Source organism: Micropterus dolomieu, linkage group LG02 (assembly GCF_021292245.1).
Source record: "Micropterus dolomieu isolate WLL.071019.BEF.003 ecotype Adirondacks linkage group LG02, ASM2129224v1, whole genome shotgun sequence".
Lineage (NCBI taxonomy): Eukaryota > Metazoa > Chordata > Actinopteri > Centrarchiformes > Centrarchidae > Micropterus > Micropterus dolomieu.
In genome coordinates, this window is record NC_060151.1 from 10,485,463 (window position 1) to 10,509,267 (window position 23,805).

The 23,805-nt window shown below is 40.0% G+C and overlaps 2 protein-coding genes across 3 annotated transcripts; one reads left to right on the plus strand and one right to left on the minus strand.

Moving 5' to 3' along the window:
* Window positions 1–3,077: 3,077 nt before the first annotated feature.
* desi1a (desumoylating isopeptidase 1a) lies at window positions 3,078–9,669 on the minus strand. Of its 2 annotated transcripts, XM_046074388.1 has the most exons (6): window positions 9,495–9,669; window positions 9,206–9,227; window positions 8,544–8,613; window positions 7,851–7,960; window positions 7,540–7,662; window positions 3,078–6,585 (listed from the first exon to the last, which is right to left on the minus strand). In XM_046074388.1, the coding sequence occupies exons 1-6, from the start codon at window positions 9,583–9,585 to the stop codon at window positions 6,495–6,497; spliced, it is 507 nt and encodes a 168-aa protein (XP_045930344.1). In that variant the 5' UTR covers window positions 9,586–9,669; the 3' UTR covers window positions 3,078–6,494. The 2 variants fall into 2 exon arrangements, with proteins under 2 accessions (XP_045930344.1, XP_045930351.1); XM_046074395.1 differs by lacking the exon at window positions 9,495–9,669 and having other exon boundaries at window positions 9,097–9,214.
* Window positions 9,670–10,108: 439 nt separating this feature from the next.
* Window positions 10,109–23,671, plus strand: flii (FLII actin remodeling protein). Its single transcript, XM_046074075.1, has 31 exons — window positions 10,109–10,404; window positions 11,660–11,770; window positions 12,540–12,611; window positions 12,803–12,883; window positions 13,077–13,324; window positions 13,450–13,553; window positions 13,825–14,000; window positions 14,110–14,267; window positions 14,536–14,620; window positions 15,180–15,327; window positions 15,456–15,586; window positions 15,695–15,802; window positions 15,987–16,091; window positions 16,280–16,459; window positions 16,699–16,781; window positions 16,991–17,065; window positions 17,320–17,403; window positions 17,552–17,723; window positions 18,143–18,250; window positions 18,382–18,573; window positions 18,918–19,016; window positions 19,267–19,356; window positions 19,461–19,600; window positions 19,892–20,114; window positions 20,289–20,443; window positions 20,585–20,645; window positions 20,751–20,879; window positions 21,240–21,346; window positions 21,488–21,593; window positions 21,716–21,781; window positions 21,871–23,671. The coding sequence occupies exons 1-31, from the start codon at window positions 10,342–10,344 to the stop codon at window positions 22,003–22,005; spliced, it is 3,795 nt and encodes a 1,264-aa protein (XP_045930031.1). The 5' UTR covers window positions 10,109–10,341; the 3' UTR covers window positions 22,006–23,671.
* Window positions 23,672–23,805: the final 134 nt, after the last annotated feature.

Consider the following 23,805-nt stretch of genomic DNA (forward strand, 5'->3'; position numbering starts at 1 on the left):
TCCAGAAACACAAATCAGGACCTCTTGATGGAACTGGAGCTGCTGTTAAATCAACTTCTCCATTCATTTGCAGTAGGGGAGACTGGGTATAGTTGTAACATGGGGAATGTTGTAACTACACTAGTTCTACCATTTAGAGATAAGATAGGAGTCATGAGATCCTTTCAGTATTTACCTACTTCCTCTCCAATCATGCATGGTTGTTGTCAAGGCACATTCAGAATATATAGAGAAAAAGAACAAATGTTTATTTTGGTTTTTTTGTTAGTTTTGTAGATTTATTTAATTATGTACATTGTAGTAGTGTTTATTAAGTATACAATTAAGTAAGTGTGCTCTAGTAGACAAATTTACATACACGCGAGTCATCAGACTGAGTCTGTTACAGAGAGAGAGAAACGTTGTTCATTTATTTCTCTACAACTGTTTTTGAAGCATATCACATGGTATGGCATCTATTTTGCTTCTTTTGTCTTATTGTTACAACTTACCCCAGCATGTGTTACAACCTAACCTAATCAACTCACGAGGTATATGATTTTCTTGTAGAGGATTGAACTAGTGTCATTTGTAGTTTAACAAATGTGGGAACTGTAGCTAAAAACATTAGCGAGTTATATAGCTGCTAAAGCAAAAAGTGTTACAACCATACCTGGTCTCCCATGCCACAGTCCATTTAGGCTGTGTGGTGAACTTCTGAACTACTGACTCACACTATCTTCACTGTCACTGAGGCTGTTAACTATTTTTCCTATTCATTTTATAAGACAACTTAAAGCTTCTTTAATATTTTTTGCCATGTTAGTGGTACAACTCTATGGATGGCAATGTTGGTCTATTGGTCCCATCAGCTTCAACTGTCCTTTTTATTTAGTGCTAATTAGCAAATGTTTGCAAGCTAACGTGCCAAACTAAGATTATTTGAACAGGGTAAACATCACAATGTTAACATTGTCACTAGCATGCTGAAGTTAGCATTTAAGTGCTAACATTTTCAACACATAAAATTCAACAAATAAACCACCTACACTCCCTGCCCTGCAACAAACATCAGACAGGCAAAGTTAGCGACTAGCTGGTGAGCAACGGATATTTTCCTCAGGAGTTGGTGGAGACCAAAAACAGAGCTAGATGCTGAGTGAATATTGGATTTGGAATAATGTTGCTTCGAGTCTGCTACATGTGCAAATAACCAACTCTTTGCTTACATGTTCACAATATCTACTTTATCAGATGAAACTATGTCAATGTTGTGTTTATGTCTTGCTCTAAGTGGCCCAAAAATTAATGCAGGTATAAGGTATCAAAATTGCACCTAAACACTCAAATGTACATCTGTGCTTTATTCAAATGCAACTGATATATTTTGTAGGCTATATGATCTAACTTGCTAGTGTTTTGAGGACAAATTAGCTGAACTGTATGACACTAGGCTTCTAATATTCAAACTTATTTACATCAGTAAATATAGTAAAACAAACTTTGTACCACTGCTAGAATAGAGCCTAGGAAGAGACGCCAAGTCACCCCTATGTGTCATGGAAAGATTTGTCACCCCAGCAGGACGGTCACTGTGACTCATTGGGTTTTGTCACAGAGGTACTGCCATGCTAACAACTTTGGCCAGCCTGACAGTACCCTTGTAGTTGGAGAGAAGGTTAACGTTTGTCAAGTGTCACGTGGATACTCATAATTGTGCTACTAACCGAGCTGATTCAGCTACTCAGCCGCAGGGATCAAGGACAGGCTAGGTCTGTCTGCATTTATTATCTACTCTCTCGTAGGAGGGGTGATGATCTAAAGGCCACGGACCAAATCGGCTTCACATCTGTCTGCACAACAGTTTTGCTGCACAGTGAGATATCTGCCATCTGGAAAAGTGATACTGTCTTTGCCATCATATGACTTATACCACAGAGTTCAGCTGACAAAATGATGGCACGGCATGCATGGACAAGAGCTAGTATATTTCTGTAATGAAATTGAAATTACTGAACAATGATGAAATTTAATTGGTTCTATACTCATAATATATGTAAAATGGTATTAGCTGCTTTCTATTAACCTTTCGCTTTTCCCAGTGTTACTGAGCATTCACTTCCTTTAAAACACACGCACACTCACAATTTACTCAAGTTACTCAATACAACATTGTCAACGTTCATTGCTGGCTATGGTGTTTTGATAGCAATGTTTTGATATAGTTCCTGCTTGGTCCTGGGTTTTGAAACTGCAACCTTCTGATCAGGAGCCATCTCTGTCCTGAAGACGGATCCCTAGCTAGAGACAGAGCAACACTGTCGCTTTGTGGACACTCAAAGAACTGCAGTAAGGCCATCACCAAGCACTGTGATAATCTTAAAACAGGTTGGTCGGTCACAATGTTAGCACCGAGACACTTGAGCATTGAAAAAGTTGATGAAATAAGAGTATGACTTTTTTTGGTATCTTTTGTGACTTATTGATTGGATATTTGTGCAACACTATGCATGCGAATTATATTTGTATGTCTATTCATATAAATTTATTTCCTCATAACAAGGTAGTTAGTTATTATCCATATGAAAATGATTAGATGATGTCATTTGTCATTTTACATTAAATAGTGTATTACACCTTTCCTTCCTGTGGGTATTTGTTTGAAGAAGACCTCTAGATGGGTGAAACTGTAATTCCAGTGTGTGGATCCTCCTTGTATTGCAATTGCACTGATTTGTTTTTAATCCAGCACCTACTGCTAAGGTAGTTTGAGTAGTGCATATGACAAAAACTTCAATTCCATTACATCTCTTCTTCTTTCAACCATTGATTGTGGTTTTTTTTTTTTACAGTAATAAATGATCAAAGTCCTCAAAAGACCTCAACATCTCACAAATTTGTATTTTTCTGAAACTGTGCAAATATTGTAGTCTTTACAATAATTCCATCAATGTGTATTTTTGCACAAATGACACATTATTTTTTTACTTCATATGTGCATGCTGTAAAAAAAAAAAAAAGATGCATGTGCACAGAGTTGCAAGTAAATAGCAAGAAGCTATTTGAAATGTTAAAAAATAACACCAGATATTCTCAAATTTGCAGTCAATGGCTTTATATGTAGGTAGAATTACAAAAACAATTACACAAACCATACAAACAATATGCATAAACCTATCTGTTTTAGTTAGATTACTTAAATAGGGAATAATATCCAGAACTATTGCAATTTCACATTACAGGTAGCAGCCAGCAACGACATATATCAGAGCAACAAAGGGGACTTCTGCAGTTATACATTTCAGCAGTCTTTTAGCATGTCAGTTAGTTAGCAGAAGGCAAAGTAGCAGAACCCAGATTCACCTGAGCTTTCTAGCCTCTGAAAGGTTCAGTGTGTAACATTTAGGAGGCTCTATTGACAGAAATGCACTACGATATACATGACTATGTTTTCAGTGGTGTATAAAGACCTCATGTAAAGAACCGTTATGTTTTTATTACTTTAGATTGAGCCATTTCTATCTACATACACTGCGTGTCCCCTTACATGGAAGTCGCCATGTTGCACTGCCATGTTTCTACAGTAGACGGCTCTACAGAGTGCCTTTTGTCAACTGGTTTATTAGAAGAAACATGGCCAAATGGAGAATAACATTTTATTATTTAGCACAAGAGCAAGAGTGTGTCAGACACCGTGGTGTTGGAATAATGAGAATCTTTTTTTTACTCCTAAAATCTTTATTGTAAAAAGAGAAATAAAGTGTACATGGGACATAGGGAAGTATACAGAACTTTGATTTGCGCAAAATCATGTATTGCAAATACATATTTTGCAAACATGTAATTTGTAAAATGGTTAGTTTGCTGTACAGGTAGAGTAAACTAGATGTCTCCGTGTTGTTTATATGCTCTAATAATGCTAATCCAACACATCTTTGTAGTAGCGTCCATGTTGATTCCACATTCCGACTTAAGAGCACATGAACACACAATGAAGTCGGGAGAACGACTTCACAACTCGGGAAATGGGACCGTCCGTGGAGCATGTAAATGCACCATGAGCCAATTAGTTGCAATTCGTAGCCCTCACCGCTAGATGCCACTAAATCTTACACACTGAACCTTTAAAGGGAAATTAACATAAAAGTCGCCAAATACTTAGTTATTAATACATCATACAAATGTCAGTTTAAACCTTTTGAAAAATAAAGTTTTGTATTGTTGCACATCCAATATTCCTGTGCAGATGCACTAGTGAAATGAGTGCAGAGTGAAAGATGGATGATGCAGGAGAACACTATGATAGTTAATGCTGGTTTAATCACTCTGTGAGCTCTCTTGTTTTTCTGTGCTTCTTTCATCCATCACTCTGTTCAGGCTCATGAGGTTCAATATGGTTCATGTGTGTAACACTGTCTTAGTCAGATTAACCCCCAAAAAACAGGTGATCTATGCATTATCTTTAAATTAGACAGCTGTGTGTTCTTTCTGGTGGCAGAGTCCAGTGTATTACGCACTAAGATTATAGGCTATGAGTATTACTGGATCCAGATGTTGTATAATCTGGAGGATTTTCAAGTGTCTCCTACAGTTTCCTGCAGAATTGAATGCATTGTTAATATTAGTGAGTTGAGGGATCCTTACTACCTCTGACCCCTTTTCACCTCATTTGTGTATTATAGGATTTCTGGACCTTCATACAGTAAGCCAAGTGTTAGATTTTGAATGCAGACTGCGTAGGACGTTACCATCTGTGCTGTACGATAACCATGCCAACTCCCAACAGTGTGACTGTAGCCAAGCAGAGGGGAATGAAGGCACAGAGGTGTATTGTATATCAAACACACTCTGGTGGCTGTTAAAGGACTCAAGCAGGTTGTTATTAAGTTGATAATACAGCATATGGTCAATTCTACATTTAAAAATCTGTGGATGTGAAGTTGTTTAGGATTATCTACATGGCAACTAAAGCATGTGTTTCTCAAAGAATTGTATAACAAAATGCTTCAACGATCAGCATCTCCCTGTGGAGCTGGTAACACGGGCCAAGAGGCACAACATATGTCATATAACAGAGCTGTGGTGCAGTTCACTTTCAGTTATATCAGAGAGTAGATTTAATACCAAAATACCATATTATTGATTCTGTCTGACCAAGAAATATGTTTCTGTTTTTTAAAGGCCAGGATTGCCTAGGAAATTGTTTTTACAGCACCTGGAACTGTTTTTTGTGCGTTCTTGTTGCCTTGCATGACATACACTTTTGTCTGCCATCAACAAATGTCAACAAGGGTTTACTTTCATACACGCAGGAATAACTGCATTTACAATGAACTGTCCCCCAGTACTGCTATAAAGATATACACTCAACATGTTTTTGTATGTTATGTTACAAAAGATGTGATAAATGGAATGATAATGTGAGGTACAGCAGGCAGGCGAACACAGAAGAGCTGAATTGACCAGAAACAGTAAAGACACATATTACAGGAAGAAAAGGATTACTGATGGGAACTTAACTACAGGCTACCAAAAGTCAGAAAAGTGCAAAATTAAAACATGATTGACATTAAAAAACTCTCTAAGATGCAACCATCTTATTTTCCATCAACCTGAATCCATTGAATTGAATATATTAAACATATCTATGCAAAGTGTACATTTTGTTTAACACTAAGATTAATTCCATTGTAGTCAGCAGCAGATGATTCTCACTGCAGACACCTGATGTTGGTAATAATGTCAGTGATGAAAAATGAAAAATAAAAGTGGTTAAATAAACATTGCAATACCTAAAACTGGTGAAAATAAAAAGTAAAGGAGCATTTTGTACCTCAGTACAAAAGTTAAGGTACTAAATAAGCTGGCTGCACTATGTGCAAGAGGTATTTTAATGTTGTATGTGGTTTACAGCTATCGGATAAATGCAGTGGAGTAAAAAGTGCAATATTTCTATGTTGTGGAGTAAAAGTAGAAATTAAGCTGAGCTAAATTAAGTTGCATCTAAATATAATTACAATATATACTATATAATAAGTACCATTTCACTTCTGAAACAGTTTAACTGGATATCTGACTTTCCAAAGACTTATTTCTAAGAAGGCAACATTCATCAAAGTAATTTTTTTGTGTAGGAAAGTAACTGTTTTTATATCTGGCTATGCTGCTAAACCCAAAATCCCATCTGTTTTTGAAGGGCTGATCAGTGCATCCTCATGTGATTTGATGCTAGATGCATCCTCAAACTTCAAGATCTGTGAGATCTCCCTAAGTAGTATCGATAAACCTATATGTAAATCTATAAAACTACATTTTAGGGAGGAAATTATGTTAAATTATGTATTTTAAAAATTAACTGGTCAGTAATCAGTTATAGCTTCCAAAAATGCGGTCAGCTCCGGTGCTAGTGTGTCATTTATTTACAGAAAGAAAGACAATAAGTTTGAGACTCCTCACTGACTGACTACAATGGAAGTGACCTCGGGAACACTCTGGGACTCTGCTGCTCTCTCGGGTTACATGTTTCTTCCCCCGTTGATGACGTTGCCTCCTGGAGGGGCGATGTGGATGGAGTCTAGAATGGGCCGCAGTATCTGGCCGAACGGCCTAGAGATGGAAGGAGGAGATTTGATTTGATATCCTAACCTGAATCATAACACCATCATTGCACTATTTTTGGCTTAAACCATACATTTAAAACCTATTCCCATGTCACTGGTATGAACAGATGGTTTTCTGTTTTATGGGGGGTTAACAAGTGATTTTACACTTTAAAACACCTAATTTGTTTTGGCTCCTACAGTGAATTTTAGAGTCACAATTGTATAACTGTTCATTGAAGGCCTTGTCCGAGGAAATATCTGAGAAAACCCCTACATTTAATGTGACATTTAGACACTATGATCCACTCTGTACACTCTAAGTCTGCTACCATGTATTGGAGCTCCTTTACAGATAATTATCGATTGTGAAGCAAACTTTTGAAGGCAGGTTTGGAATTTGGAGTCCATCCAGGCAGCTACCACATAAGCTGTGGGCCTTGTCATTGTTACAGCAGCAACTAGTGCTGCCTGTTTTCTCTTAAAGGCAGATAAGTCACACTGGGTTTGTGGTAGAACTCGTGTCTGCCCCTCTGACTTGCCATGTGATGATAAAAAAAGAGCTCTATGTGAGTTTTCACAACAGTTCAACACTGTGGAACAAGTCCAGCTAGTGCACGCTACAAACTCCTCCGAGGGCTACATCTCATTAACTTTTAAATTGTGCAACTTCATTCAAGATCGCAAGAAAGCATACTGAAACAGACACAGAACACATAGTTATAATAGTCCATATGTTACATAATTTAGCTCTACTAACAATACATCACAGTGCACCTGAGAATAGGGAATGAATGACCATTTTAAGTGTAAAGCCAGATTTGTTTAGATTTTATCAGGACACAGGCGTGGTCACATGGTGTTTGGTTGTCAGCGGGGACATATTTTTTAAAACAAGCAGAGACCTGACCTCGACCTGATGGAAGGTATGGGCAGCTGAAAGACTGAGTTTTACACTCACGTGGAGAGGACTTCAGATGGAAGGTCGGTGATGTAGGAGGGGATGGACCGTCCTGTCAGGAACTGAGCCACCTCGTTGGTGAAGGTGTTGCAGTTGTGCTCGAATAGACGATACCTGTCACCTCTTAACCGAGAAAGAATGGAAGTTAATGCATCAGATAACCGCTTTCGTGCATTGTGACCATTGAGTAAAAATGTGTTATTTTCACATGCGTGTGTGTCTGCCTTAGGACGTTATATTTAATATATAATCAACTGCTACCTTTCCTGTATGAGGGAAGGAAGAAAAATGTTGTGAAGAAGACACTAGACCTGTATGAGCTTTCTCCCAGGGAGGAGAGGTAATCCATGAAAATCTCCTCCGACACTTCAGTCTCACCCAGCTCTACCACTGTGTCTGGAGGACCCAGCATGGTCCCACCCTGACAAGCAGACAAAAAAGAGAGAGACAAACTAACATGTTGTAGGTTTTTCTGTCTTTTGGTGCAGTTTGTGGACAAATTAAATAAAGGCAGCCTTAATCTTTTAAAAAATATTCTGGAAATGTAGGAAATCACAAACTGAAGTAGAGGTAATTCAGGTAGATTTAAAATGTCATCACAAAATAACACTTGAGAGCAGGAGCATGTGAAATACTAAGTTGGTGATATGCCTACAGGCCTTCTAGTAATTGGCAGCATCTCAAAGCAATGAACTAGAAACCTGATAATGTCTTGCTTGTGCCAAACTTTTAATACAAACAACAAACAGCCCATATGAATTTTGAGAGATTTTGTTTTAGCAGTAATGCACAATGACAGCTGGAACACATCATCTGAGTGATACTGTAGGAATCAAACCAAGAACTGTTCAGGTGTTAATAGGTCAATGTGGCTGTTTCACCCTCTTGGGTTTTTACATCTCATGTCCTCTGCATGTGTCCAGCAGTCTAAGGTAGATAGTCTACAGTTCCTTCATGAGCATGTGTGAAACAGCTGGGGGTCAGTCCCCTTGTTACAGACTTACCGGTGAACAGCTGGAGATCCCCTCCCCTCCAAAGAAGAACTCATCACCGTATGCCACTATAGCTGTGTGCCTGGAAGAAAAGCACAAAGTTATCACAGGGGTAAATTCAAGTCTGAATAACCCTATGTTAGTGCCAGTGCCAATGCCTCTTTAACAAATAACAAGCCACAAAGCAAAGTTAGTAAACAATTAATCATTACAGTAATTGCAGATTGGGGCAACTGCTGAATAACTTAAATGGACAAATCAAGCCTTGTAGCCTATAGATCCCCTCTTGATTAATGTGTGATGTGTTATTTTGTGACAAAGTGTTGCAAGCTACTTCCTTGGTGTGTCCACTATCCTACAACTGCCCTTGTCTAATTATGCTTCACTTTATGATTTCCTAAATTGGTCCCAAATTACTTTAGGCAAAATTCAGAATAAAACAAATGAACATGGACATAATTAAACACACTGACACTGGCTGTTTTTAGCAGTATTCTGTTTCTTAGAATGGATTTATTTCCTATGCTATTTGCTGTGGGACCAGAAGTGAGTCACAGGCCAACACCTGCTGGATCCACACATTATATGAGAAGCAGTGTTTTCATGACTCAGGAGGTCTGACTTTTAGGTCCCAGGCAAGCCAGCTGTCAAATTAACAGAAAGGAGATTCATACCAGATGCCATCCAATTGCTTTCCTGTAACAAAAAAATGGGGAAAGTAATGAGAAGAAGGTGGAAGGAGATGATCTTAATTAGCTCCGTGGAGCTGTACCTTACAAGTGGAGCAGTTTGTCAACCCGCTATAACGACCTTTGTACCTTCATTAGGATGTAGGAACATAAATCAGTTTAAATTTCAAGGCACGGTCGAGAAGGCATCTCCACCCGGTATATGTCACTTATTTGTCCCAAAGGCCAGGCTGCATCGGATTTTCTGTCTTTTTTTGATCAGTAGGCTACTTACCTAACATGATAGGACTGAGGTTGCGAGCCATTCCTTTCGACAGATCATAAATATACAGTTGTACATTGAATCGCGTAGCATTTTTATCCATAATGTCAACGCCAAAATAGCTTGTTATTTTCTGTTGGCTGGCTAACTGACATTTAACAACACAGCTGACTGGGCGGTTCTTTGGATGACGTCATTGCGTATTTAAATACGTACAACACTTCCGATTACTCTGCTTTCAAAATATACACTTTCTTGAGAAACGCACATACAGTACACTGTTAGCGTTCGTTAGCAATAGCTTTATTTTGAAAGAAACCGGTCCATTATCCGGTATCGCCCTCGCTATCTCTAAATGACTTGACAATTTAATTGTAACCGCTGACTGCGGTTTTGTTGCATATGTTCCACGATCAAAGAGCTTGTCACGAAGAAATGAGCAACTCGATATCCTACTAGCTAACACAATCAAAGCCCCGAGACTTTAATCTTATCAATCTAGTGCCCACATTAAGAAAATGGAGATGTTTTGTTGAATAAAGGCCATATTATATAAGCATATTACTTTTAAACTGAGACTAACCGTCACACATATTAAATATTGTAGCAGATTGACTAGCAAGTCCTTGTTTAAAAGTGGGACACCCAACCATGGGTGTGTCGTAGTCGCTGGTGACCACTGGAGGGTGCTGACATATTATTAAAGTCTGTGGTCCACATTCCGAAACAGAGGGTGGCGGTAATGCGCATAAAACACTGGGTTGTTAACTGCCATTACAAATCAAACGAAGAACAACAGTCTGCGCTTCTGAACAAAAATAGACAGTCGAAGGGGCTGAGCAGCTGACATCAACCAGAAATGGCTGCCACCGGAGTTCTTCCCTTCATAAGGGGGGTAGACCTCAGTGGAAACGACTTCAAAGTAAGTATTTTAGGCGGTTACGTTGCTGTTATATTCGTTGAACAAGTAACACGTTTAGCTTGCTAGCTAAAGCTAATGCAAGTTAGAGACTCAGAGCAACAAACGGCTAAAGGCTGAACTGGTTACAACACTAGCTTAGCTTAACATTACTAGCATTGGGCGTTAGCCAGTTGTCAGATGTTTGACATGGACAAAGTAGTTAGCAGTGTGGTCTCGGCCACAAGCGTCCTGCGTGAACAGATTTCTGATTAGGGGTAACGTTATGGGTTTGTGAAGGGTACTTCTGTACTCTGTTAGCTGTTGGATAAATCTGGGTAGTTTTATGATACGGGAGCTATTATTTCCAACGTCACTTAATTAAGCTAGCTAATTTAACTTAGCTTCACTGTTGGCTAACTGTCAGAAGCACTAGCTCCGTGTCAGAATATGTCAGCGTTTAAGTTAGGTAATGCTACGGCCCAAAATAATAACTTAAGCTAAGTTTATAGAGTTTGTTAATGTCGTCATACTTGTATGTTTTGACACACTTTGCGAGCTTAGTTTGTAAGACTGGGGGCTGGCAGCAGTGACAGCTGGGATCATCTGGCAAAATAACGGAACTATTTCTGTAACGTTACTTTACTCTAGCTGCCCAGTCAGTATGACAATACAGAACTTCAAATAAAATGACGAAATATATTGTTTATCTGTTAGTTAGTGAATGGCTGATGATTCAAATCTAATTTCAGGTGTGTAGTATATCATTTCCTCTCCCAAATTGTGTCCTAGAATTCCTGTAATTTACACTATTCCGGTTTCTTGTGCGACTGTAAAAGATCACGTAGACTGAAAATCACAGCTGGCCAGATGTCTGATGCATTTAATCATGCAGCTGAATTGTAAATAACTGAAGTTGTCCCATTTGTGCTTTCACAATTGGCATCCACCCATAATGACAACAAAGGTTATGTCAATCTAATTTTGTATGTAGACACATACTTTAACGTTACTGTTCTCATACTGTTGTATTTAATTTAGTTAATTTGCATTTAAACAGATCTCCTCATGTTATGGTATCACTTCACAAAGGATCTTATGTGAATATTTCAGATTCAAATGATGGTAAATACATGACAGTAACATGTTTTACATGCAATGTCAGCTGAGTTTTCTTTGTACCTTCCACCAACTCCATCACAATATTACTGATGTCAGTGGTAATTCTTTCTCCTCTTCTTCTTTGTCTCCCACCTCTCGCCCCTGTCTGTATTTACAGGGTGGGTACTTCCCAGAGCATGTGAAGTGTATGAGCAGTCTGCGATGGCTGAAACTGAACAGGACGGGACTGTGTTACCTCCCAGAGGAGCTGGCCTCTCTGCAGAAGCTGGTGAGACATCGAGGGATATTAGCAATTTATAAGCTTGTTCTGACATCTCTAAATATGGAGGCACTAATTCATAACATTAGTAATGCTGTTGTGTTATCTAATCGGTCTTCAGACTGAGACTCTTCTTATTTTATGTTGTTATTATGTTTTTACCACTTATATCAGTGGTAGTTTTACCACTACCACAATGGTAGTGCTGATATGAACCTAGATTATCTAGTTTGGTGTTCCATATGTTACTGCATTGTTGATGGCAGTGTTGTTAATCTCTGAGTCATAGCATACCTTTTTTTTTTTTTTTTTACATGATGTGTGGGTAACTGAGGATAATCACATCAGCAGACTGGTGCGTTTCATCAGTGAACCCTCACCTGATTAAGGACACACACACAGTCCTACTTTAGTCCTCTATCACTTATAGGATTATCTTATCTAAACCTCCAAAGCTGCAAATCCGCAGACCATGGTAAAAAGATGATCTGTGCTAACATGCATGACATTACCAGATGTAGGTACATAAGATTAGTCTGTTATCATAGCTAGGAGTCACAGTGTCTGGGCTGTGTTTACCTGGATTCTGCTTTGATTTTTATTCTGATTTCAGTTAAATCATTTTACATAGAGACAAATGGACATCTGTGCAAGTGGCACATTGTACAGCAGTGACCTTGTAGGGCATGTTGATGGGGTTTTAGATGTGTTTATATATGTTTTGTTTGGCCAGTGTATTGTATCTGTACAAAAAACCTCCTTATTTTCCCTTCTTTAGGAGCATCTGTCAGTGAGTCACAACAGCCTGACCACCTTACACGGAGAACTGTCCAGTTTACCGAACCTACGGGTAACTAACGCCCACACAGGCATAAGAAAATGCACATTATTCCCACGTACATGCTTTGTTAGTATTTTTAATTTCAATCTGATGCTTTGACAAGTTCACATGGTTTTCTGGTCTAACAAGTACGGCCTGTTCCGTCTTGTACCAGTGTATAGTTATAAGGGTGTCCAAAATGTGTTTCATTATGTGTGCAGGCGGTGGTGGCCAGGGCCAACAACTTGAAAAACTCTGGAGTCCCAGATGACATTTTTCAGCTAGATGACCTCTCTGTGCTGGTACGTAAAAATCTCACACAATCCCTCCTTCTCTTCTTATCACACATATTGAGACTACCTACCCACACTTATTCCAACATGCTTCCTTTCCTTTTTTTTTCTGGTCCACTGCCACCTTACCATCTTTTTCAGCTGGTTATCTAACTTTACCGTCCCAAAAATAACTCTGGTGGCTTTCCTTCTCCTCCTTCAGGACCTGAGCTACAATCAGCTAACCGAGATCCCCAGAGACCTGGAAAACAGCAGAAACATGCTGGTGCTAAATTTGAGCCACAACAGCATCGACTCCATCCCCAACCAGCTGTTCATCAACCTGACAGACTTGCTGTATCTGGACCTGAGCGACAATAAGCTGGACAGCCTGCCGCCCCAGATGAGACGCCTTGTTCACCTGCAGACACTCATCCTGAACAACAACCCGTTGATGCATGCCCAATTACGGTAAAAAGACATGACTTTGTTTCTTTAATGTTTCGTCACACCTTTACCCAAACAGGTACCAAACCCAGGTCTCATGTTAGTCCAAATTTAACTCTGACTGTCTCTATGTATGTGTGTCTGAGCAGCCAGTTGCCAGCAATGGTGGCTTTACAGACTCTCCACCTGAGGAACACCCAGAGGACCCAGAGCAACATGCCCACCAGCCTGGAGGGACTGACACATTTAGCAGGTAACACACACACACACACACACACACCACTATCTTGTTTCTTTCAGACCATTTATTTAGGGACCTGACACCTTTTCCTTCTTACTTTTACATCTTGGCACTTGAACATGTGGTACTTTTATTTTTTTAATTAAAAAAAGACAACAGAAGAAAATATGGTCCTTTTCACAAATGTGTCACTTTATGTGTATGCTCATATACTGTCCGTCTGGGGAAACAAACACTGCTTCTTACAAACGCATGTCCCCTCTGTCCCTCCTGTCTCTCCCAGACGTTGACCTGTCCTGTAATGACCTAACTCGGGTGCCAGAGTGCCTCTATTCAATGGGTAGCTTGAAGAGACTCAACCTGAGTAGTAATCAGATCTCAGAACTGTCCCTCTGCATCGACCAGTGGACTCAGCTAGAGACACTTAACCTGAGCCGCAACCAGCTCACCTCACTGCCTGTAAGGACTACACTAATAATTACACAGTTGTCCCTAGAAGCCACTTTTTGTTTTTATTACCAGTAAAATAAGATGTCTAACAATTTGCTTGTGTGTCTCCTCCTACCAGTCTGCAATCTGTAAGCTGTCCAAACTGAAAAAGCTGTATGTAAACTCTAACAAACTGGACTTTGACGGGGTTCCACCAGGCGTTGGCAAACTGTCCAACCTCACTGAGTTCATGGCCGCTAACAACAACCTGGAACTTATCCCTGAGGGCCTCTGCAGGTGAACGTAGCACACAAACAAATGCACAGATTGAGGGTGCTGTGATTGATGAGCCACCACTGCTTGACGGATATTTTGCTGATACGACACTGACACGTTGAATTACATTTTTTTTTTTTACCTCTCGATCGTTGTTGATTCTGTCATCAGTTAACGTGTATTGTACGCAGCTAAATTTAACAGATAACGAAATGTATGGGTAATAGCAGATAATTTATACATGACAAAAGAGTCAGGTTATGTCAATATGTGGTTTTGTGTTGTCTAGGTGTGGCAAGCTGAAGAAGCTGGTGCTGAATAAAAACCGCCTGGTAACGCTACCTGAGGCCATCCACTTCTTGACTGATTTAGAGGTACAATACTAACGACACTTGTAAAGTAGTCAGATAATACTGGACTCAAACAGCATTTATAATGGGTGTATGGTGGATTAATGTGGGTTTGATCACCTATGTAAAAGTATCAAAAAGAGGATTAAAATAACCCGACTGTACTCTCCCTCATTACTGGAGAGAAAACAGGACTTTTTTTTTTACATTACAGTAAATAAAATAAGAGAAATGGCATTATCTTTAATAAGGTAAATGTAATATGTGACATTAAACATCATGAGATTTTTAAGATTGTTACTATATAGTGATGTTGCAAATTAGATCAGATAATTTAAAATATAATTAACACAGTAAAATGAAAATGCAGTACATTTCAAATTTCTGTAGGAATATTATAGGAATAATAAGATAATAAAAAGAAGATAATAAGAAAGATATACAAGCAATTAAAAGCTAGTGCTCTGTAACATCAAATTGTTTGCTTTTAATACATATCTTTCATTAAATATTCATTTTATCTCTACAAAATGTTACAGAAACGCACACAAACCCTTTCCCCGTTAATGTATTTTTTCTATAGATTCTGGATGTGCGTGAGAACCCCAACCTGGTGATGCCTCCCAAACCAGTCGACAGAGGAGCAGAGTGGTACAACATTGACTTCTCCCTTCAGAACCAGCTCCGTCTGGCCGGGGCCTCGCCTGCTAGTGTAGCTGCTGCTGGAGGAGGTGTGTGGAGCTATGTGTACAGCTTGTACATGAGTGTATTGTAATATGCTGCGTAAGTGCCTTTTTGTGCTGCTTTCAATACAACTTTTCCCAGAGACTTTAATCTGTATCTGTGTATGTGTATCCAGGAGCCAGCCCCCGAGATCCCCTGGCGAGGAAGATGAGGCTAAGGAGGAGGAAGGACTCTTCTCAGGACGATCAGGCGAAGCAGGTGCTCAAGGGCATGAGTGACATTGCACAGGAGAAGAAGAACTTGGAGGTAAGGAGAAAGATAAGGGAGAAGGACGTGCTAAACGGGCCACAGAAAGAAGGATAAACACAAAAGGGTTGCTCTGCATTTTATATACCAAGAAATCTTCTTTCGCAGGAAAACGGGGATTTGAAATATGGTGACCTAAAGATCCGGCGCTGGGACAAGAGTCTAGAGAAACCTCATCTGGACTACTCTGAGTTCTTTATGGAGGACGTGGGCCAGGTAGTGTGTGTGTGTGCGCGCGTGTGTGTGTGTGAGAGTGAGTAGAGCTGTGGCATTAGTCTATATATCCCAGGCATTTCTTTATTTCAATGTGTATTGAGGATCAGTTGCATCAGATTACATTTTTCTGCTTTGCATTGTACAGATATCAGTATACAGTCTATTCTGTTTCTCCCTCCTACAGGTTCCAGGTCTTACAGTGTGGCAGATAGAGAACTTTGTTCCCATGCAAGTGGAAGAAGCTTTCCACGGCAAGTTCTATGAGGCTGATTGCTACATCATCCTCAAGGTAGCGCATCTAATCTGCCATCACGTACAGGAGAAACATTACTTATGTTATCATGAAACAAATTGGATTAATCAAACAAAATTATTTTTGGCTACAGCTTGAACATTTGTAGGTTTACATGTACATGTGCTTGGACCGATCCCCTCCTTCCTCTGATCTTTCTTGCATTCTTCTTTTTGCGATTGCAGACATTCCTGGATGACAACGGCTCGTTGAACTGGCACATCTTCTACTGGATCGGCCAGGAGGCCACTCTGGACAAGAAGGCTGGCTCTGCCATCCACGCCGTCAACCTCAGAAATTACCTTGGAGCGGAGTGCAGGACGATACGGGAAGAGATGGGAGACGAGAGCGAGGAGTTCAGTGCCGTAAGTAGAAACACACTGTCCATACAAGCAAATACTGTGTGTTATGGTGCACACAGAGATTAACACACAAGAAACTTCTGATACTTTTATCAATTTAAGCTTAGCATAAGTTAGATTCACTCATTCATCTTTCTTTAAAGTGCATATTCTTTTCTTGGATGCAGAACATGAAACTAACCTCTGTACCTGTATGAATGATTAACCGCTCTGTGCTGTTGTGAATTTTATCTTGTGTGCAGGTGTTTAATAATGAGATTTCCTACATTGAGGGTGGAACAGCCAGTGGATTCTACACTGTGGAGGACACGCACTATACTGTCAGGTAGGCCAGAAGGAATTTTTTGTCTTATATTATTTATATTTGGCTTTTGTTATTTCTTCAGAGCCATGTTTGCAGCTTCGCTTTGAAAAGCTGCACATAAATGTAGTTTATTTTCTGCCTGAATTAATTTTTTCAGCTTCTTGCACTTACAGCTATACTTAAATGATCAGTCAGTGAAGTGAAGGTTTTAATCAATGTGTGTCCATCAGGTTGTACAGAGTTTACGGCAAGAAAAACATCAGACTGGAGTCTGTGCCTGTGAAGGCCTCCTCCCTCGACCCTCGGTAACACTCACACACCCTGACTGCTTTAAATACTACATGACGCACACTTGCATATTTTGCCACACCCTCCAGCACTTCCCTTAAAGATTCAGGTCTCCTGCTTTCATTCCTCAACTCTCTGTTTGACATAATCACTGAATTTGCTGTAGACCTGCAGTTGATTTGTTCCTTATTTGATCCTACTGCTATTTGATATACGTACTGTACACAGAGTCTCTTATAGTGACGTGTCCGTACCATTCTCTCTTTGGTAGCTATGTCTTCCTGTTGGACACAGGGCTGGAAATCTTTATCTGGAGAGGAGCCAACGCTACCCTCAGCAGCACCACAAAGGCCAGGTAAGACACAAATCAAGTGCTACTTTTTCTGCCACTTGGTAGGAACACAATTAAACATTAAAAAAAATAAATAATTCAAATTAAAAGCGAATCCATAAATGTAGCGATGCAAAGCTTTGTTTGATGTGGATTTTTTTTCTCCCATCAGGTTATTTTCAGAAAAGATAAATAAGAACGAGCGTAAGGGGAAGGCAGAGATCACGACCCTCGCGCAGAACCAGGAGCCTCCGGAGTTCTGGGAGGCGTTGGGAGGACAACCAGAAGAGATCAAGAAACACGTACCAGATGACTTTTCTCCTGTCAAACCTAAACTATACAAGGTATGTTTTTTAATAGCCTTTATACAGTACTTCTGACGCATTTGAATGTTGCATACTGTGAACAGTATTTAGGAAGTGTGGGTGTAATGAAAAATTTGTGTTGTAGGAGGTGTGTCGGATTTATTCTGCTTTATCACATGCTTGACATCCCGTGTAACTGTTTTTGTTAATGGTCAATGATGATGTACTATGTGGGATAGGCCTAATACCAACAACAACATCCTGAAAAGTGACTTTAAAGTTACCAAGTCAAACTGGTTAAATATGAGTTAACAGCAAGTGTCAGCCATAAAACTGGTCCAGCTATTTCCACTGTGAGTTTCTGTGCAAGTGGTAATTAACAAGGTGAAATGAGGGGAGCACTCTTAAATGTTATGATAACAAATAGCGTTGCTAATTCACTGATGTTTTGTGTGTAGGTGGGCTTGGGTCTCGGTTACCTGGAGCTGCCACAGATTAACTACAGGCTGTCGGTCGAGCACAAAGACCGCAAGATCAAACTGGACACCCTGCCAGAGATGAGACTGGTATGTTTTATCTGCTGCATAATCCCAAGAACTTTCCTCCTATCTTGTCTCACTACCTCATTTTCTACTTCACTTTTGTTATTTTTATATTTTTTTTACGTCCTGCTCTCCTCCTTATTTCCTCTCCTCAGGTGCAGTCCCTGCTGGACACAAAGTGCGTATACATCTTGGACTGCTGGTCTGATGTGTTCATCTGGATCGGGAGGAAGTCTCCACGTCTCGTCCGTGCTGCTGCCTTAAAACTGGGTCAGGAGATCTGCTCCATGCTGCACCGGCCTAAACACGCCAGTGTCACACGCAACCTGGAGGGCACAGAGTGTCAGGTAACACTTGACCTACACCTAACCCGTAGCTTCAACTACTAAAGATTGTGGGACCGAAAAATCCTTGCAGTCTTTCTTCTCTGACAATGTTTCTTATTTTGATTATATGAATACAACTGACTGGCCACTTGCACACTCACAAATAAATGTACACACAAAATCAGTAGTACTAGTAGTTAAAACTCTTTCTTTTTTATTATGAATATCAAATCAAGCGCAAAGATAAACGTATTGGTTAAATAAAAATTTTATCCTGTATTGTACACACTTCCGCACTTTGTTCAGCTGTGTATTCAGCACCTTTGTCTCACACCCTCTTTTTATTCATTTCTCTTCTTCCTCAGGTGTTTAAGTCCAAGTTTAAGAACTGGGATGATGTGCTGAAGGTGGACTACACCAGAGCAGCTGAGACTGTTCAGCAGAAGGACAACCTACAGGGCAAGGTCAGTGAAGTGGGTGCAGGTGTGTTTTTAAAAAAAAAAAAAATAATAATACTTGGATAGCATGCTACCAGTCCAGTTGCTCATAAAATAGTTAGTTGTTCTCAAAGTATTCATTGTGTTTGAAGATAACATCATGTGTTTTTAAATAGACATTGAGAAGCTTCAGGTAGTATCTCTTTTTCCAAACTAGAGATATGTCCAATGTTAGCTGCATGTGTCAGTAAGTGTTTATCTGTGTTTTCTCTCCCAGGTGAAGAAGGACGCTGAGCAGAAAGACCAGATGAAAGCTGACCTCACAGCTCTCTTCCTTCCCAGGCAGCCAGCTATGGCCCTCACTGAGGTAACTGGCGCATACACAATTATTCTTCTCCTTTTTTTTTTATTCACTAAAAACAAAATCTTCTTTTAGCCTCCTCCTCTTACATATTCATCTTTTCTGTCTAGGCTGAACAGCTGATGGAGGAGTGGAATGAGGACCTGGATGGCATGGAAGGATTTGTGTTGGAGGGAAAGAAGTTTGCTCGCCTGCCTGAAGAGGAGTTTGGCCACTTCCACACGCAGGACTGCTACGTCTTCCTCTGCAGGTAGGGAAGTGTGTAACTGTGCACTGATAGCTAGAATCAATCTGAGGTGGAAATCTGGGGCTTGAGTGGATACATCAAGCCAAATGTATCACTTTAATTTAAATTTAACATCAAAAAGTCATTTTTTAAACAGAATATTACAGTTTATGGAGTGTACAGGGCCTTACCTTAGGTCAGTTTTGCATTTGTGCTTAATAAAAAATGTATATTTGTGAGAAGTGGCTCCACTGGCTTGATACTGTTCTGTCAAGATGAGTAATGTCTTACTCTAATCTCACTCTGCTTTTGTAGATACTGGGTGCCTGTGGAGTATGAAGACGAGGAGGACAAGAAGAAGGAGGGCGAAGGTGGTGAAGGACACAAAGCAGAGGATGAGGAGGACAAACAGCCTGAGGAGGACTTCCAGTGTGTAGTGTACTTCTGGCAGGGCAGACAGGCCTCCAACATGGGCTGGCTCACATTCACCTTCTCCCTTCAGAAGAAGTTTGAGAGTCTCTTCCCTGGAAAACTGAAGGTGTGTGGAAAGTCCCATTCTTTGAAGCTCTTGCACTGCCGTTCAGACTTGGCGTTGAAATGCTTTTATGGTCATCATAACTCAACGTATGTTGAGTATAAGCCTGACCACTTCTGCTTGTGGTTTAAGCAATATTGTGCTCAATTAACAACTACAGCCCGTCTTGCTGTTTAGGTGGTGCGTATGACCCAGCAGCAGGAGAACCTCAAGTTCCTGTCTCATTTCAAGAGGAAGTTCATCATCCACAAAGGGAAGAGGAAACAGAAGATTGACTCTGCTCAGCCCTCCCTCTACCAAATACGCACCAATGGCAGCGCACTTTGCACCAGGTAGACATACTGTACTACTATTATCACCTATTATCAGAATTACACACACCAGCATTGTCACAAGTAAGGGCTTCTGTCCTCCACTTGATGTAAAAAAATAAATAATAATAATAATAAAATGTTTTGCCTGTCATGTCTTAGGACCATCCAGATTGGAACAGATTCCAGCAATCTCAACTCAGAGTTTTGCTTCATTCTCAAGGTTGCTTTTTTAATTTATTTTTATTTACAATAACAACAAAATAATTTCTTCTTTTGAACTGTTTCAAATAAAGTTCTCTGTTGGGTTTCACTATGTTTTTTGCAGGTTCCATTTGAAAGCACAGACAATCAGGGCATCGTTTACACCTGGGTGGGTAGAGCTGGTGACCCCGACGAGGCTAAACTGGCTGAAGACATCATGAACTGCATGTTCGACGACACATACAGCAAACAGGTAAATAGGCACGTGTTCACACATTAGTAAAATGTTATATTAATTCTATGTGCAAATACTCTCAAGTATAAATTCCCCCATCACACACACTATCGCTTCCACACACTTCAGCCGCTTTCATCTCTTAATCTTCAGCTGACAAATCAAAAAGTTGTTGTTTGCACTAATGAAGGGAGACAGTAAAAGTTGAGGGCAGGCTGTTTTCTTTAAACAGCACACTATTGTATGTATAAAAAAACTGAGTTAAGAGATACTTTAGCTTCTGTTAAATGTCTCCCATTGTTTTTATGTCTCTTATCAAATAAAAGATTCTGCATGAATGTGTATTTTGTCAAACTGATTAACCAAATTGTCTCCTAGGTAATTAATGAAGGGGAGGAGCCAGAGAACTTCTTTTGGGTCGGGATTGGTTCTCAGAAGCAGTACGATGAAGATGCAGATTATATGAAACATGCTCGGCTCTTCAGGTAAGTGAACATTATCTGTAGGTATTATTTAGTGGTTAGTTAAAATACGTGTGTGGGTGTAGAACTATATAAATTGTTTGTCTGTATTTATCTGCCCTCTCTCATATCACTCTTTGCCACTTTTTATTTCCCCTCCCTCAGGTGTTCGAATGAGAAGGGTTATTTCTCTGTGTCGGAGAAGTGCTCAGACTTCTGTCAGGACGACTTGGCTGATGATGACATCATGTTGCTGGACAACGGCAAAGAGGTAACCACTGATCATAAATTTGTTTGACCCAGTTAGATTATAATATTTCACTCATTACAGTGTGATTGTTTTGTTCGTCATTCTTTTTTGTGTTTCTACCTCCCTTCCTTGTTTTCCCTCAGGTGTACATGTGGGTCGGTACTCAGACCAGCCAGGTGGAGATCAAACTTAGTCTCAAAGCCTGCCAGGTTAGTGAGAAACTGCATTTGTTGTGTATGTGGCATATATCCATATCACACACCTCACTAATCCCTCTCCTCCTCCTGTTCCTCTCCAGGTTTACATTCAGCACATGCGCTCTAAGGACCCTGAACACCCCAGGAAGCTGCGACTGGTGCGGAAGGGAAACGAGCCCCACTGCTTCACGCGCTGCTTCCACGCCTGGGGAGCATTCAAAACTCCACCCGCATAGACAAACACACTCTGAGTCACACAGATGCACAGAAACGCTCACAAATACGTGAAAATGATTCGCTATTCGCCATGCAATTTTCTACCAGTAAGATGATGTCTATGCCTAAACCCAGCTTTATCTGAGCTCTGATTCCTTCCCTCCATCCTGCTCAGCACTGCTGTTCAACAGCCTCTTGACCAACAGGTTACTACAAAAACATAAAATCTGGACAGATTTAAGTTTAGCACAACAATCAGTGAAAGTTATTCTGGCCAAGAAGCTGTTGGCTGTTTCCTATCTATGGAAACAAACGGCAAATTATCACTTTTTTTCTATACGCTTTTTTTAGCTACAAGTCTGAATACTGTTGTCAAATGAAAGAAGAGAATTATGTTTTGAGATAAAATAGGTCTAAGGTGTACAGAGGCTTTATAAAAACCCAAAGGGAGGCGAATTTCCTAACATATCGATCTGTTTTGCTGCTTTCAGGTGGCTTGTGCTGCATGGTCAGTAGGTTTCAGTGGAGCTGACTAAAGTGCTCATTACTACAGGGGTCACCCACGTCTCCATGCTTGGTGCCATTTTGCACAGCTCATTTGACTCCGTAAAATCAAGCTTTTGCTGCCCTAAACTGTTTGTATTGGGTTTTTTTTTTCATCATTGAGGGACTGAACAGAAAACAGCACTATAATTGTTTTTCTGAGGAATGTTGGTTTATACATACTTTTCTGTTGTGCGGACTATACATGGTATGTTTGTGTTTTCCCCCATGCGCCTTCATTGAAATGGGGACTGCCCCTTTCCCACAGTCCACGTGGTCACTGTTCTCACCTCCTCTAACTTGTGCACTGATCTGAGTGGATCTGTTTCAATCTAACGAAATATGATTTTCATGTAAAGATGCTTTGGACAGTTATTTGCTTTTGCCATGAGAAGGTTAAACAGTTACAATTTATTTGGCCAAAGCAATCTTGAGTAGAGATCAGGGTGCAAGTTATAGATCGTGAGACAGAGCCTTGTTTTATGTGTAACTTTTGGGACAGATGTTTAAAAGTGCACTCAGTAGAGCCCAGGAGACTACTGAAGCTAATGTACTGTATTCTTCTGTTACAGGCTGCATTCAACTTATCAAATGTTTATTTTCTAAGGATAAGAAGAGTTTCCGAAACTTTGTGTTATCATTTTTGAAAAAGCAAATTAGACAATTTAGTCAGACATTTATTTTCAAGTGTTGCTTTCTTTTTCAAATAGGTTTCTTGTTCTGGAACAATACACTTCACACGCATTTTAATGGGAGATCTTTTGAGCGTCATCCTAATAAATATAGTGGCCTCTGGTTCCTCTGGTCTGAAATCAGTAATTTGTTTGTATGCAGATGAGTTATGATCAGTTTAACCAGTGCTAGATCAGTGCCTCCAGGGTCAGCAAGAACTGCTGCAGTGCTTGTCATCATGTGACCTATGTTGTCCAAGCAAGATTATCTGTATTCCCAAATGGCTTCAACTACCATTTGTTTATTTTGGGGGGGTGAATTGTATGCCTGGTAGTGTGTTTGAGTCTTTTGCCCATGTATGTGTGTATATGAATATGTAATATGCACATGCGCCTGATGCCACCTGCAGATGCTTTATTTATGTATTTTATATAAAAATGTCACATCACAAATTAAACAAACGTAATATAACATGTTGGTTTGAGACCTTTTGAGTTGCTGGTAAACATATGGTTACCAGGCTGATCTTTCCCCGTTTCCAATGTTTATACTAAGCTAACTAGCTGCAGCTTAACATTTACCAAACAGACATGAGTGGTTTCAAT

What these genes read in the sequence shown, in the direction of transcription:
- flii (XM_046074075.1), top strand. Translation starts at nt 10,342, where the DNA reads ATGGCTGCCACCGGAGTTCTTCCCTTCATAAGGGGGGTAGACCTCAGT. An exon ending in TGTAGCTGCTGCTGGAGGAG is followed by an intron (nt 15,328 to 15,455) that starts GTGTGTGGAGCT and finishes ATGTGTATCCAG; the next exon opens with GAGCCAGCCCCCGAGATCCC. An exon ending in TCAAACCTAAACTATACAAG is followed by an intron (nt 17,724 to 18,142) that starts GTATGTTTTTTA and finishes TTTTGTGTGTAG; the next exon opens with GTGGGCTTGGGTCTCGGTTA.
- desi1a (XM_046074388.1), bottom strand. Translation starts at nt 9,585, where the DNA reads ATGGATAAAAATGCTACGCGATTCAATGTACAACTGTATATTTATGAT. An exon ending in CTGGGAGAAAGCTCATACAG is followed by an intron (nt 7,663 to 7,850) that starts GTCTAGTGTCTT and finishes TTCTCGGTTAAG; the next exon opens with AGGTGACAGGTATCGTCTAT. An exon ending in CCATCTGAAGTCCTCTCCAC is followed by an intron (nt 6,586 to 7,539) that starts GTGAGTGTAAAA and finishes TTCCATCTCTAG; the next exon opens with GCCGTTCGGCCAGATACTGC.